This window comes from Saccostrea cucullata, unplaced genomic scaffold (assembly GCF_032062105.1).
Source record: "Saccostrea cucullata isolate Sc308-1 unplaced genomic scaffold, CSIRO_AGI_Scuc_v1 ctg2101, whole genome shotgun sequence".
NCBI lineage: Eukaryota > Metazoa > Mollusca > Bivalvia > Ostreida > Ostreidae > Saccostrea > Saccostrea cuccullata.
The window spans coordinates 34608-50618 of NW_026922592.1; the positions used below are offsets into that span (position 1 = coordinate 34608).

At 33.8% G+C, this 16011-nt stretch overlaps 1 protein-coding gene across 2 annotated transcripts in view; it reads left to right on the top strand.

Moving 5' to 3' along the window:
• Nucleotides 1-613: 613 nt before the first annotated feature.
• LOC134262030 (SUMO-activating enzyme subunit 1-like) overlaps nt 614-16011 on the top strand; it is a 54839-nt gene continuing 39441 nt past the window's right edge. For both annotated transcript variants that reach the window (XM_062744408.1, XM_062744407.1), the window contains exons 1-8: nt 614-803; nt 896-1007; nt 1974-2033; nt 2165-2421; nt 2883-2976; nt 8082-8187; nt 10285-10429; nt 10643-10712. In XM_062744408.1, coding sequence (XP_062600392.1) covers nt 718-803; nt 896-1007; nt 1974-2033; nt 2165-2421; nt 2883-2976; nt 8082-8187; nt 10285-10429; nt 10643-10712 — 930 coding nt within the window. In that variant the 5' untranslated portion in view covers nt 614-717. The remainder of the gene's footprint in view (nt 804-895; nt 1008-1973; nt 2034-2164; nt 2422-2882; nt 2977-8081; nt 8188-10284; nt 10430-10642; nt 10713-16011) is intronic.

Below are 16011 nucleotides of genomic sequence, written 5' to 3' on the forward strand. Positions count from 1 at the left end.
AGGTGAACATTTTATATATAGTGTCATTCCCTTCGATCAGTAAGGGATAAGAAAGGGGTCTCCGTAGATTCCTAGTAAGGTTGTTTTGCACCATACAACACTTTTCAGACCAGTAGAAAAACGGGAAGGGGGGGGGGGTGTTCGATCTTATACTAACATGTACATGTATATCAAACATGTACACTAAATGTAATAAAAAAAAAAAAAAAACAAGGCCAATTTACAGAACGTAACTTGCGACCCTATATAAAAGGATTGATTGATTAATTGACTGATTGATTGACTGACTGATTGATTGATTGAGGGCATAGATAAGGAATGTTCCATGAACCTCAAATATCCAAAATCATAAATAAGTCTATAAACGTCACAGTTAATTTGAAAATGATCAAATGAAAGTATTATGATTCTCCTGGTGGGATAGGAATCTTACTCGCCCCCCCCCCCCCCCTCCTCCAATATAAATAAAAGAAAGAAAGAAAATAATCCATAACATTTCTAAGAAATGTCTATCAAAATTTCATGATTACTCTGTTGTTAAGCCTAATATGAATAAAGTCTTGTGACATGTAGAACGAGCATGGATATTAATATGGGCGAATCATTCCTAGTTCGAGTTATCAAGTGTCGGTGCCCCGAAATTTATTTCCCCGCAAAAAATCGAAATTATTATTTTCATTTCAACAGTAGCCTTCCATATCTCAACAAACTAAAATAATGGGCGAGGAAATGAACATCACAGAGGATGAAGCAGCATTATATGACAGACAAATTCGTCTCTGGGGGTTGGACGCACAGCGCAGGTATGGTTTGTGCTTTCTCGAATTTCCTCGGTTCAACATTTTAAGGCCCTTCTCATCATCTGTTTGTTCATTATCCGTTAATTACTTTACAGGTTACGTGCCGCGAAAGTTCTCCTGATTGGGCTGAAGGGACTCGGCGCGGAGATAACAAAGAACATTGTTCTGGCAGGAATCAAGTCTATAACTTTGTTAGACAATACACAAGTAAATTATTAATCAAGTTTCCCGTTCACATTCACTCTATATCTTTTAATAAATATGAATAGCATATAAGGTTATAAATGTATTTTAGGGAATGACCATTGGGGCAAATTTTTTCTGCAGGAGGTGGAGGAGGTCAATCATTTCATTACCAGATATGATTGTTAATACAGGCACGTAGCAACAGGGGTGGGGGTGGGGGGGCAGGGGGGCTTGTCCCCCCCCCACTTTTTTTTCCCAACCTTACCTTTACTATTGAAAATGTCCATTGAAAGATTGGTTGGCCCCCAACTTCTTACCACAATATAGTGATATGAGTGAAATGTAGTATTGATAGAGAAAAAAAATGGAAGTGAATAGAAGTTGACCTTGAAAAAAGTTGGTCACTACCCCATCCCCACCCTCATCCCCCATCCCACACTCCACGAACTAGGATTCTGAGTTTGGGGAAGTTTTTTTTTTTTTTTTTTTTTTGCTTGTCAACTTTTTCAGGTAACTTAAAGTAAAAAAGTTTTTCTCAGGTTGGCCCCCTCACCTTCAGAAATGATGCTACGTGCCTGTAATAAGGAGTCATGTGCCATTTATGAAACACTGTGTTTATTAACTTTAATACAAATAGAAAAAATGATGTTAATACCAATGCTGTCAATAATTGACCCCAAAGATATCGTTGGGTTTGTTTTTTTGTCAATTTCCCTTCACAAGTCCATGAAGCAGAAGAAAAAAACCCCTTCCTAAATGTTCATAAATGAGTGCAGATTTTATTTTAGAACGTTTGGAAGACATGCAAATTTTAATATTTATAACGTATCACATAATGATTCAAAATGTGTATACAATGAAATACTATCATTTTTTTTTTTTTACAAATGTACCACCTGGGTTAAAAAGCGATTAAATGATAAGTTATGAGTGATGCATTAATGCTGATACAAGTAATACTGTCATAATTTTGTTTTCTTTTTCCAGTCTACAGAAGAAGACAGTTGTTCACAATTCCTCATCTCTAGAGACGACGTGGGTAAAAATGTAAGCCTAGAGTTAATTGTTTGCATATATGATATACATGTAGGAAAAAAGTATATTCTTTTATCCTTAGGTCTTCTTGTCACACTTGGTTGCCATTTAAGTGGAGAATGTTTTGTATATTTAATTATCAGAGAGCGGAGGCGTCCCTAGAACACACTCAGCGCCTGAATCCTATGGTAGAGGTGACAGCAGACACACAGAGTGTAGAGGATAAAGCTGACGAATTCTTCACCAAGTTTGACGTCGTGTGCGCCACATGTTGTAAACAGTCCTCTCTCCTCAGAATCAACAAAATCTGCTCCGAACACAATATCAAGTTCTTTGGAGGGGACGTGTTTGGATTTTATGGTTTCATGTTTTCTGATTTAGGAGAACACGAGTATGCAGAGTAGGTTCACATGTACTTGTAACTTTTTCAATCAGTACGTAATATTTAAGCCTGTGTGATTAACACACCAATAATTGGGTTTACTGTATTTATGCCTGAAAATTAAACAGTTTAGTTTCATCTGTTGGAAGAGGAATGAAAAAAAAGTGTAAGCTTCATTAAACATGTTAAAGCTTTTAGTAAGCAAATGTTTAAGAACTCAGGTATCTAGAAGGATTATCTGAATTTTTCAGGTGTGTTAATCACACAGACTTGCCATGTAGGCATGGCATAATTTATGAAGCATGCTAGCACTCATGAAAATCATGCCTATAATTCGTTTATCTGTATTTCATGCTTGAAAATTAAACAGTTGAGTCCCTTCTGTTGGAAGAAGAATGAAAAAAGTTTTAGCTTCATGAAAACTATTAAGCAGGTATTTAAAAACCCAGGTATTTAGAAGGATTATTTAATTTTTTCAGAGAAGTTCCCAAACCCAAACCAAAGGAAGAGGAGGGGGAACCAGCAGCTAAAAAAGCCAAGAAGGAGGAAATAGAAATGGTGACAGTAAAAAAGGTACAAAACATTTATATGTTACTGTAATCATACAGTACTGACCAGAAATAACCAACCAGAGTGAACCTGTAGGTACAGTGTATTTGACCAACTTTTGATATGTAACTGTGATTTTAAGTAAAGTGTCTATCAGTATGACCAACTTTAGTCTTACCCTTTACAGTATGCTGAGAGTTTAAACAGGTCGAGACCACTAGATTCTCTGACGTCAGAATAAATTTGCATGTAAATTAGGTATATGTTTACTTTCCCGATTTATGAATGAGTCGCGGTGCATTGTGGGCTACTACACGTTTCACTATCAACATTGTGTATTGAAAATATACGCCAATTTGAATCGTCCCTTGGAAAGTCATTTTCAATTCTTTCTCGAAATTTATTATATAGATATTGAAAACTAAATCTGATCTTTTATTTCTATGCTCACATTTAAAAAATTTTCTTTCTGAAGCGATATATAAGCATATTTAAATGCTACATTGTGCTGAGGTATGTGCTATTGAATTGGAAACGGTGAGTATGTTTTTCACGTGATATTCCTGGGTTTACACAGCAATAAAGAAAAGACACGGGTAGAATGGTTGAGGTTTTCTTTAAGGGAAATTCTCAGAATGCTTAGCAAATTTTGTTTGGTGCTAGCATTCTTTTTAATTCAAATGCCATTCCAAAAACAGTGTTCATTCCCCGAACATGAAAAATATGGGACAGATATAATTTTGGACTGCAAGCGTATTCCTGCAGTGGCATAAAAAAATGCCAAATCAAATTATGGATTTCGGGATATGCGGAGAAATTTTTGTTCTGGATGTACGGCCTTCCTCACAGAATCATCAATAAAAGTAAGTTTTTGCGCTTTATCACACACGTATACACATAGGCGTCGGAACCGGGGAAGGGGGGGGGGGCTTAGCCCCCTCTTTTTATGCAAATATATACATAATATAGGCATTGAAAATTGGGGTTTACCTTTTTTGTTAGTTTAACCATCCCCCACTTTCAATCGGACCCCCCCCCCCCCCGGCCCACTTCCAATTTGCTTCCGACGCCTATGGTACAATTTTACAACTGACAGGCATTTTTTCAAATGCAATCTTCAAGGGGAAATCGAGGTGGAATCCTTCAATTTAAACTATCTTAAATATCTACATAACAAAATGAATTCTAGTAAAAATTTCTTTTTTGCATCATCTAAAGATGATATTATTTTAAGAATCATGTTGCTATGGAGACCTATGAATGGACCACTGATCTTGGGTTTAGAATAATAAATTTTCTTACCGGGAATCTCTGTAAGAGATATCTGATATGAATACTTAGGTTCGTACGTAGCATCGTTATTTAAAGTCTGTGTGTCTTAGTGTGTGTGTAGGGGGGGCAGCCCAGAGAACAAAAACTTCTACTGACCTTAAAAAAATTAAAAATTGGGAAAATTGGATTTTTTTTTGGAGGGGGGGGGGTGCCAACTTCTTTCACCAAATTTTATTCATACATTAATACATTATATTAACATTATTTCATTGTACTCCAACAAAAAATGACAGAAGGGGGGGGGGGGGTAAACCACCTTTCAGTAAAGATTTTCAAAAGTAAAAATTTATGTTTGAAAAAGGAGAGACCCTCGGACTGTTATGCTACGTTCTTGACATGTACACCCTTTTTCCTTTGTATTTTTTAATCCGAAAAATCCATTCTCTTTATGACATTGTAGAGAAAAGCATGTCCAACAGAGACTGAGCAAAAAAGACCTAAACTGGATGAAGATATTGATCATGAACCCACGTCTGCAACTTGTTCTGTGCAAACGCCTTATTTTGTTGAATCTCAAGTTCAAACTTGTCCAGTTGGCAGTAGTGATCAAGAAGTTCAAACTTCTCCAATTGCTTGTGATCAAGAAGTTCAATGTTGTGTTTTCAAAGAAAATGTCGGTTGTCAAATTGATATATACTACGTCAGACCTTATTCATGAATTGTGCGATGAAATTAATTTGTTAAAACAGAAATTGCAGAATTACGAAACGATCATAAACGATTTCAAAAAGCAAAATCTTTACAGTTTAACATCTGAAGCTGATCAAATAAAAGTAATAGAGGAAATACTGTCAAAAAATGCCAACAATTTGAAGTATGACAATTTTGGCTATGATGTCAAGAACATCTCTTCCTTATCTTTAGATGAAATTTACAATAAACAAACACCAGTTCTTAGAAAAATAATCGATTGTTTGACTCAAAACAACCAGAATTCAGAAATATGTGAAAAACGCAAATTTCGAAAATGCTTAGCGATTGATTTGCTCATTTCCGCAAGGCATTTGCGCTACATTTCTCCTCTTTCGCTTGCTCCAATGCTTTTGCTCTATAATTCCACAGTTAGTAAAACTGCAGTTGAAATTTTTTCGCATACGTTACCATCAGGCGGTTACACTTTTCTGCAAAACTGGTTGTTAGAACTTAAACCAGATGTCTCCAATTGTAGTGACTCAGATTCCGACCTCATTTATGCGTTTGATAATAACCAGCGATTGCAGAAAGTTTGGCTATCGCGAAATGCTAAAAATGTTAGAAGTCATGACAAATATAATAAAATTTGAATTGACAGGTTTTAATAATCAGAAATCTTCAAATCTGCATCCTAATTTTTGGAGAAAATTTTCAACCTTAGATTTTCCAGACGATATTTGTTTTGCAAACAAAGAGGAGGTAAGTTATTCTTTAAGAAAAGCATTCGAAGCAGTCATTGGATTTTCAGAAAAAGATGACAAAATACAAATTAAAATCGCTGAGGAGGAAATGAAATCCAACTTCATTCAATGTAAAAAATGCCAGAAAATTTATAGTAGAAAGAAAATAAAATGTGATGAGTGTAAGATCAATATAAGGCATGGTACTGAAGGGAAAGATCCCATCTGCACGAGAATAGTCCCAGAAAAAAAGGATAAAGCATTAAGATTTAATTTTGTCTCTGAGGAGGTAGATGAAGCAGGTGTCAAAAGATTAGGCTGCCAATACATGGGTGCTTTTCAATCAACTTCTTCTTCTGAGCACCCACTTTTAAAAGAAAAATCAACTTCTGTCAATAAAGATTCTTGTCCTAAAATATGTCTTTTAGAACCTGTTTTCGTTAATCCGGCATCAAAATCCTCTTTGAAAGTTGTACTTGATAAGATTGCTACGGATGCTGGGATTAATTCAGGGTACCGCAAATTTGCTTACGTTGTTTGTGATGGTTCCCCAATGACACTCGTTTGGCAACTTATCCTAGAAGAACCACAAAATTACTCCTGGGCCATACCTATAACGGGTTTGGGACACGAAGAGATGAACATGGTTAAATCATTCACAGAAATGTTTTACGACTTTATTTTGAAATCTTTTTTCGAGACACAGGGTTATGTTACTCCAAAGGCATTGGCCTTTGCTAAAAGATGTTCAGACCATCACATTGCTTTCGATAATTTGATGAAGTTTAGAGAAAGTCTTTGGTTAGAATTAATTCATGTGTTTAAAAATACCAAAACAAACGATATTTCAAGTGATTTTGAGGGATTTTGTCAATGGGTGGAAATGAGTGAAGATGAAACTCTTCGTTTTATTTGTTACACTATGATACCTTGTCTTGAGTCTATTTTCATGTTTAGAGAAGGTGTAAGAGAAAACAAACATGATATCATAAACATCGCCCGCAAAATTTTCAGGCAAATTTGGTATGGTAGACATCACACTAAATATATGATTATTGATAGTTTCAGTTTGTATTCAAGGATTTTAATGCCTGCAGAAATTTTACACTCTGTCAACAAAAACGAATCTTTTTCTACCAGTGGTAGATATGATGCTCACCAAGGTTTAGACTTCATTTTAGAAGAATATAATCGAAACATAAAGAAGCACGTGTCAGGGGTTGCAAACAGTGTCAAGTGGGAAACAGTGATTAAAAATTACGAATGTCTTGAAACAATGTCAGAAAATGTCAACAAATTGATAGGTATATCGGAGCACAAAAAACAGCCGAGACAAATTAAAAAATTTACAGAAGAAAGAGATTTTTTTCGCACTGAAATTCGTAAATCTAATTACCTACAACCTCAGTCCAAAAGAGGAATCACAAGCTTTAATCAGTCTAAAACAAAAATTTCTCAGAATGTTGCAAATTTTAGCGCCTCTGCGCTTAGTATTATGCAGACGATTTTTAGAGATTTTATAAAAAATTGTAAATACCCAAGTTCCCTGAAATTTAACAAAATACCAGTTTCGAAAGAAGAAGAAATTGAACTAAATAAAGATGAAAATCAAACAAAATCTCAACTTTTGGCCATGATCGATGAAAATATTTCAAATTTACCAGAGGAATTAATTCAAAATTTTGAAGATGAGAAAAAAAAGTTAAAAATTAAAATTGCTAAAAAATCTGTTATTTTGGATTTTCTAAACAATGTAAGAAGGGAATTAAATGAAAATTCTGGTTGTTCTGAAAATGACACCGTTTGTGGACACAAACAAAAACTACATGTACATATCGCATGTTTTTTCTTATACAGTGTATGTACAATGTACTTTATGCATTTCTGTTATTCACATAACTATTTTATATGTATGTAAATATTTAAATGTGTGATTACCTGAATTCTTTATGATGTCCTATGATTAAGACATCAATAAACTATTGTGCAGTTTCTCCTGATCAAATTTTGTTTTGAAAAAGTATGTGTATATTCACAAAATACCTTGGAAACTAATGGATTTTTGAAGCAACAATTATGAATCTAATACAATATGTTTTTTTAATGTGAGCATAGAATAACGTCTTCGGTACCTAATCTTTCCATTTTCACCTCTTGAAGTAAGAAAGAAGTCGTAGAAATTTTCCGGCGAACTATTAAATATTGTGTGTAAAACTGACAAAAACCACGTGTGTTTGTTGAATCGTAAACACGTAGTAGCCCGTCATGCTTTGCGGCTCATTCACTTGATTGGAGAATCTGTTTGACGCATACATTGTCACGTGTTAAATTATGCTCTCCATAAAAGGTAGTGTGCCTGACCTGTTAAACTTACCAGGAAAGAGAACAATGAATGCTATTTATGGAACCTGTTTTGTGTTTCAGAGTGTTTCCTTCAGTCGACTACAGAGTGCGTTAGACGTTGACTGGTCCTCACAATCCGCTCAGCGTAAACTCAAAAGAACTCCCAACACGTACTTCATCATGCAAGGTCAGGGTCTGAGATAAATGACACTTGTTTTATTTTGTCCTTGATTTAGTCATTGAGTTCTTTATTGTAATTTCTTTGGGAAAAAATTGCTATTTAGGCTATCTAAATTTAATTCCCTGGTTCTCAGGCCAATTTTCTCCAAAACAGATGCGGGAGGGCGGCATTTTATTTTTCATTTCATTGGCAATCAAGTAGATGAGGGAGGTATTTTTTAAAATTTTAATTTCTGAATTTTCTTTAACATAAAGATAAATTTTTTAATAACAGATAAACTTTCCATTTCTGGTCAAAATTTCTGCTTTATCCATTGCTTAAGAGCGTGTAAACATCGTAGGTAATGTCCTCGAATGTATTTTCAAGTGAAATAGCCAAAATCTTATTGTAAATGACTACCAGAAATGATATTTGAATACTAAACTACGAAACAAATGAGGTCGGAAATTTTTTTCCCGGATTGGTCTCCGCAATACCAACTTTTTATTTTATCAAAAATACAATAAAATCAGTGGCGGATCCAGAAGTTCATGTGGGGTGGTTTTGAGGCCCAAAGGGGCGAAAGGGGAGGGCATGGGAGGGGGTATCCCTTTTGTTTTGAATGGTTCTAAATGGTGCATTTTCCAGCATTCTTTTATACTTTTTGTAGCTTTTTTAAAGACCAATCATCACAAATTTTTAAGAATCCAGAGAAATAAAATGTTTCAATTTGATTTAACTTTAACACAAGACTTTAGACCTTGTTTAAAAAAATGAAGTGGGGGGCTCCCCCCTGAAAAAATTGTTTTAAATGGTTCTAAATGGTGCATTTTCCAGCATTCTTTTGTACTTTTTGTAGCTTTTTTTAAAGACCAATCATCACAAATTTTTAAGAATCCAGAAAAATAAAATGTTTCAATTTGATTTAACTTTAACACAAGACTTTAGACCTTGTTTTAAAAAAAATGGAGTGGGGGGCTCCCCCCCCCCATAAAAAAATGTTTTAAATAGTTCTAAAATGGTGCATTTTCCAGCATTTCTTGTACTTTTTGAAGCTTTTTTAAGGACCAATCATCACAAATATTTAAGAATTTAGATAAATAAGATGTTTCAAACTACATGTAATTTAACTTTAACACAAGACTTTAGACTGCTTTAAAAATTGTTACATCTGACAATTTTAGGAATACAAGCAGTTGACTTCAAGTTGTCTTTTAAATGCATTTTCAATTAATTTAGTCAAGCTGACTTCTAAGATACAACTGATGTGCAATTTTAAACACTTTCAAAAAATCAAACATTGGATTCTTTTCAGAATTCCTAATTAGTGCCTTTCAATTTACTTGAGTATACTGTCAATATGATGTAAAAAAAATGTATTAATTTAATTTTTAAAACGGTAAATAAAAAACCCTATATAATAGTTTATTCAAATAGTTAATAAAAAAAAACATGCATTTTATCAGCAAAGGAATATTACTGAGCAGCACCGTAACTATGCAGTTTTCTGTTGTTGATACTTGACTACATTGTACTGCACGATGATCTTGTGACTTCATTACCCCTCTCTCTGTTGATTACCTGTGTATTGTGTGCGTTCAAGTGGAAAGTGATTTCCTGTTACGTCCTGAAGTATATTTCACAGTTGTACAGAACAATGGATTCGTGTATATTAGAGTCTTATCAATGCAACAAAATGATAAAATGACACTTGTAAAAAAAAAAAAATTCAATGAGCGGGGGGGTTTTCCCGAACCCCCCCAAACCCCCCTGAATCCGCCCTTGAAAATCGGCAATGCGGCTACCTCAAGACGGATGCGCGCGGGCCTGAGAACCAAGATTTCAATTTTATATGGCCTTACAAATTGAGTTGAACAAATGACTAAAGATCAGAAATATTTTAATCACATGAAATATTAGATATATATATATATATATTTATAAAAACCCTTCATGTTATGCTTAATTCAGGTGTCAAATCTTAAAAATATACTTCACATGTGAAAATTTAGTTGAAATCAGAATTTAATTTTAGCAATTTTTATCTGAATTGAACGATTCATATTTTAATTGTTATACTCCTGCTTAAATCATGTCTGAGATAAATCTGTTTCGGTTTTGCAGTGTTACACGACTTTATGAATAACAACAACAGACGCCCTGATGTCAAACAGAAAGAGAACGATATTAAGCTATTAATAGAACAGAAAACAGCGACCCTGGAGAAACTGAAACTCAGCCCCAGTCTACTGTCAGATGACTTCGCTAGGTACCGTTAATCACTTTTTATTCACAGGAACTTTATTTTGCATAATTATGCAAGACAGTGGGCTAGATTTTGAAAAAAATTAAAACAACTATATTCATAATACCATCATCTATACATAATTAACTAGTATAATTGCTTTTAGAATACACCAGTATGTCTCCAAGTTCTTTTCATTTTGAAACCCTAACCCTGTACATATATAACTGTTTACAGTTTCTGCTTTGCTGAGTTGAGTCCAGTGTGTGCCATTGTGGGTGGAGTCATGGGACAAGAAATCATTAAGGTAAATGTCTCCTGTATAGAGATATAGATTGTTTATTAAATTAAGAAAAAAATGATTTTCTTCTTTGCTTTAGATAGTTGACTAAAACAAATACAAAATCACACAGTAGCGATATACATACTCTATCCAGAGTGATCTTTCCCTTCATGCTCCCAAATATACCTCTGTCAATGCTTGGTATGCAAGATTATGACAAGCCCTTTTGCTATTTATTTGGAAAATAAGATTTATCTTAAAATTGTAGAGATATCTCTTAAAAAATGGAGATATCTCCAAACTTAAGGAGATATCTCTCATTTTTAAGAGATATCTCTGAGAAAGAGGTATCTCTTAAACTTTAAGAGATATCTCTTATACTTTGAGAGATCTCCTTTGATAACAGAGATATCTCTTCCACTTGAACAAATATCTCTTTTACCTAGGGAGATATCTCTGTTACTTTTTGAAATAACTTTCCAAGTTAAAGAGATATTTCTCTAAGTTTATCTTAAGAGATATCTCTCAAGCAATAGTCCATCTAAAATGACTTCTACCTTTACCGGAAATAAACTTTTTATGCACAAAGTACATTAAAGTATTTTAAATTTCAACATATTAATATTCTACATTATAACTTTATTAAACATAGCAAGTCATTCAATTTTGTCAAGATTTCAAATTAGTAATACTGTAACACTTAATTTTCGCGACACCTTATTTTCGCGAGATAGTCATTGAATCTTGATAAGCGAGACAAAATTTTCACGAATTGTGGTTATTGCTCTATATAATCTTTAGGAATACTATTATACGCGAGAATTTAATTTTCGCGAGTACTCTGTCTTACGCGAAAATAAAGTTCTCGTGAATAAAAAGTGATTTACAGTAGTTGATTATTTTATAAACTGAAAAAGTTCGATCCATCGATTTGAACTTTTATTCCTTCTTTGGTTTTCTTGAATATTAAACTTTAAACATTTTTATCAATGAAGTTGCCTTTATTATTTGTGGTTTCAAACAAGGGATTTATAGCATTTTTGTCAATATATTATTTAGGGGTGGATATCGCCAGAAAAATTATATTGCGATATATTGCAATATTTGATGGCATATTGCGATGAATATTGCAATATATTGCATTGCTGTCTATTTCATGTAAAGTTTGATGTGAACCGAAAATTAGTGTAATTATAAACTTAAAATACCATATCTGATCATTTCACGTCAGATAATGTTTGCTGTTCACTGTTTATTTAGTTCCCTGTCTAAATGTCTTAGTTATTAGTGTCAGAGATCGACATATTTTTCGAGTAAAATTAAGACAGTCGACAGGTTCTCCCTTTCTTAAAAATAACTTCGTAAAAATTGAGAAACTGTTGTATTATGTCATATCTCAACTTTTCTTTTATTTTTTTAAACGCGGTATGCGTCCTCAGACGTAGGAATCAGAATATTTAAGCATCACAAACCTAAACTGGATAAACATCATTTATAAAAATTTTTTCGTCCGCCATTTTGATAAAGAAAAGTACGAAACCAGAGTAAGTTTTCCGGAAAAAAATTAACTGTTGTTGAATTGAATCTACAACATAATCCTTGTAATACATATAATTATTAATCCTTTTAATTCCATTCTTACCTTTAACACACTGTTGCAATGTCTATTTACTAACAAAAACAAACTTTACAACTGCAAATACACCATATTTAGCGTTTGTGTAATACTTCCGGTTTGCATATCGTCAATACCGGTATTGAAAAAATATATTGCGATATATTATCGTTGGGTTTAATATTGCAATATACCGATATATCGATAATATTGCACACCCCTAATATTATTAGATCACCTGAGTAAACTCAGGTGACCTATTGCTATCCGTTTTCGTCCGTCGTTGTGTGTCGTGTGTTAACATTTGAACATTTTCATCTTCTTCTCTGAAACCACTGAACCAATTTCAACCAAATTTGGCATACAGCATCTATGGGTGAAGGGGAACAAAAATTGTTAATTTCATGGTCCCTACCCCCCTGGGGCCTTGGGGGTGGGGCCAAAACCACTAAAATTAGTGCAATCTTTAAAAATCTTCTTCTTTACTCCTGGACATCAAGCAGTCAAACTGTTGGTATGATTGTAATCAGCATTGAGTCCTCTACCAAATTTTTGAAATTCATGGCCCCAGGGTCAGGGGTTCTGGTGTAAGGGCGGGGCTCTCTTGATTATATAGTGAAAATGCATAAATTTTTTGAAAATCTTGTTTTCTGCTCCTGGGTATCAAACAAACAAATGGAGTACATAGTTATGATGAGCAAGGATGCCTCTTTCAGATTAATGAATTTTATGGCCCCAGGGTCAGGGGTTCTGGTGTAAGGGTGGGGCTCTATTGATTATTTTGTGAAAATGCATTAATTCTTTGAAAATCTTCTTCTCTGTTCCTGTGTATTAAATAAACTGACTAAGTACATTTGTATGATGAGCAAGAGTGCCTCTTTCAAAATTGTTAATTTTAAGGCCCCAGGGTCAAGTTTAGTTCTGGTGTTGGAGGATGCTCTATTGATTACATAGTGAAAATGCTTTAATTCTTTGAAAATCTTCTTCTCTGCTCCTGGGTATTAAAAAAACTAACTAAGTACATTGGTATGATGAGCAAGAGTGCCTCTTTCAGATTATTGAATTTTATGGCCCCCAGTCAGAGGTTCTGGTGTAAGGGCATTGCTCTATTGATTATGTAGTGAAAATACATTAATTCTTTGAAAATCTTCTTCTCTGCTCCTGGGTATCAAAAAAACTAACTAAGTACATTGTTATGATGACCAAGAGTGCCTCTTTCAAAATTTTGAATTTTATGGCCCCAGCATCAGGGGTTCTGGTGTTAATGCTGGGCTCTATTGGTTATATTGTGAAAATGCATTTATTATTTAAAAATCTTCTCTTCTTCTGGGTATTAAATAAACAAAGTACATAGTTATGATGAGCAAGAATGGCACCTCAACCAAATTTGTGGTTTATTATGTCCCCTGTATCATTTGCTTTAGGGGGGGGGGGGGACTCTTTTGATTATATAGTGAAAATACGTTAATTCTTTGAAAATCTTTTCCTTTGCTCCAGGGTATTAAATTATGCCAATTATCTAAGTTCATATATATATATTTATGATGAAAAGAGGTGCATCTAGCAGTATACGATGAATTTTATGCCCCTGATTTAGGGGTAGGGGTGGGGGGGTTTACTTAGTCTGAAAATAAATGAAATCTTCGTTTTGGTATTAATCAACCATTTATGATGAAATAAAATTTATGATAAAGTTTCCAAAATTTTGAAATAAATGGCCCCAGGGTAAGTGGTTCCTTTGGAGTGAGGTGCATAACTGGTTATAAAGTGGAAGTGCATTTTCTCTTTATTATTCTGATCTACTTCTGGGTATTAAGTAACTAGAGTAAGCATGCTAAGTGTATAATTATAATAAGCAATACTGCCTCTTTCAAATTTTGAATTTCATGGCATGTGGTTTAAAACACGAAATAAGTTCAATTGTCAAAAGTTGTTACATGATCCTCAGGTGACCTATAAGGCCCGTGGGCCTCTTGTTCATACTATTCTGGGTATTGCATGCTCTGCTCAGTCTTTTTTCTTATAACAGGTTAAAGAGATATCTAAGAGATAACTCTCTTACAAAAAGAGATATCCCCTGTTTAAAGAGACATCTCTCTAAGGAATAAAGATATCTCTATTAGTCAAAGGGATATCTCTATTGGCTAAAGATATATCTCTCTATGCTTGTGAGATATCTCTCTTATTGAAAGAAATTTTGTGCTTCAGAGATAAATATTCCCTGTATGATTATGAAAAGTTAAAAAGTTATCAAAACTTAAAAACATTCCTTAAATGAATAGATGTTTATAGCGAAGTGATTTTCATTCCCCATAAAATTTAAGTAATTTGTGAAACTAAGTGATTAAACCTGGTGTGGATATCAGAAATGTAATTGTAGGGTATGTAAATACCAGTCCATGCTTCCTTTGTCAGAGAAGCCTTCCTAAATGTTCTTTTGTTGTCATTTGAACTGTTTGTGTGTATACACTTTTGTTTTATTTATTTATTTTTTCTCTTCTGCTATTATTATTGTGTTCTGTGAATGTCCATATGTGTGCAGAGCATATGAATAATTGCATGCTTTCTATGTTGCTTTCCTTGTTGTTCAACTTTCATTTCTGTCAGTGTTTGTAAATATTATGTACTGTACTGCGCTTTAATTATTTATTTCTCTCAATTATTTTTTTAATCAGCATGATCAGTGCTTATTAGGACTGTGATAATCATCCGTGTGCAAAACAATTTATGCTGCTTCTTTTTTTTTTAGTTTATTCTTTGTTATAGGTGCTAGTATCTGTGATTTTTTTTCTTTATCCTTGAGGTCTCATTTTAAATGGTTTCATTTAAATTATATTTTGTTTTAGGCTTAAAAAAAAAAAAAAGTTTGTTTCCTGTAACATTCCCAAAAAATCAAGGGTCGGTAGGTCGGAAATTCTTTTTTTTTTTTTTTTTTTTTTTTTTGCTTATGAATGGTCAAACATCCCCGGACCGAAAATACCAGGTGTTATATTTACAATGGACACCCAATATGGCATCCAAAATGGCTGCCAAGCGGCAGAAAACAAACTTTAGAAAGTTGTAGGGGGAAACTGTTGTTACAATAATGATTACTCGTTATATTTAAGGTAAATGTACACTGAGTTGACATATTTTATGTCTCAAATTAAGCTACAAGCTATTTTTTTAAATTTAGTAAATGGAATCAGCTGATTGATCAAACGAAGTTTTGCCATTTGTCAGAAAAAAAAAATCCACCCGGGGATAATTTGAATGGGTCGGTCGGGTTACAGACAAACATATTTTTTTTTTAGGCCTTACTAACAATGTATATTTTTACTAATTTTTATCTCTGTGTAAATATGTTAAAGTTGGCTAAAGAGCTCACCCCAGCTCTTGAAATTAATTATTAAAGTATGCTTATAACGAAGCAAAATTGCCTATCCCGGGCACTTTATAACCCAAACTAATTAAAATTAGATCCTTAACACTCCTGTATTTTGTTATATAACATTTTTGAATAAGTTTTCCTATTATATCACAAATGTAATAAGTTTCGCTATAAAACCTGAAAAATGCTGAGTCACACAGGTAACAGTTATGTCACGCCGAAAACAGTTATGTCACCCCCGATGGAAACAGTTATGTCATCATTTCGATCACGTTCACGTGTTTTTACGTTACGCATTTTAGCTCGGGTTCGAGATGTTATGACGTCGGTTGCTAAGC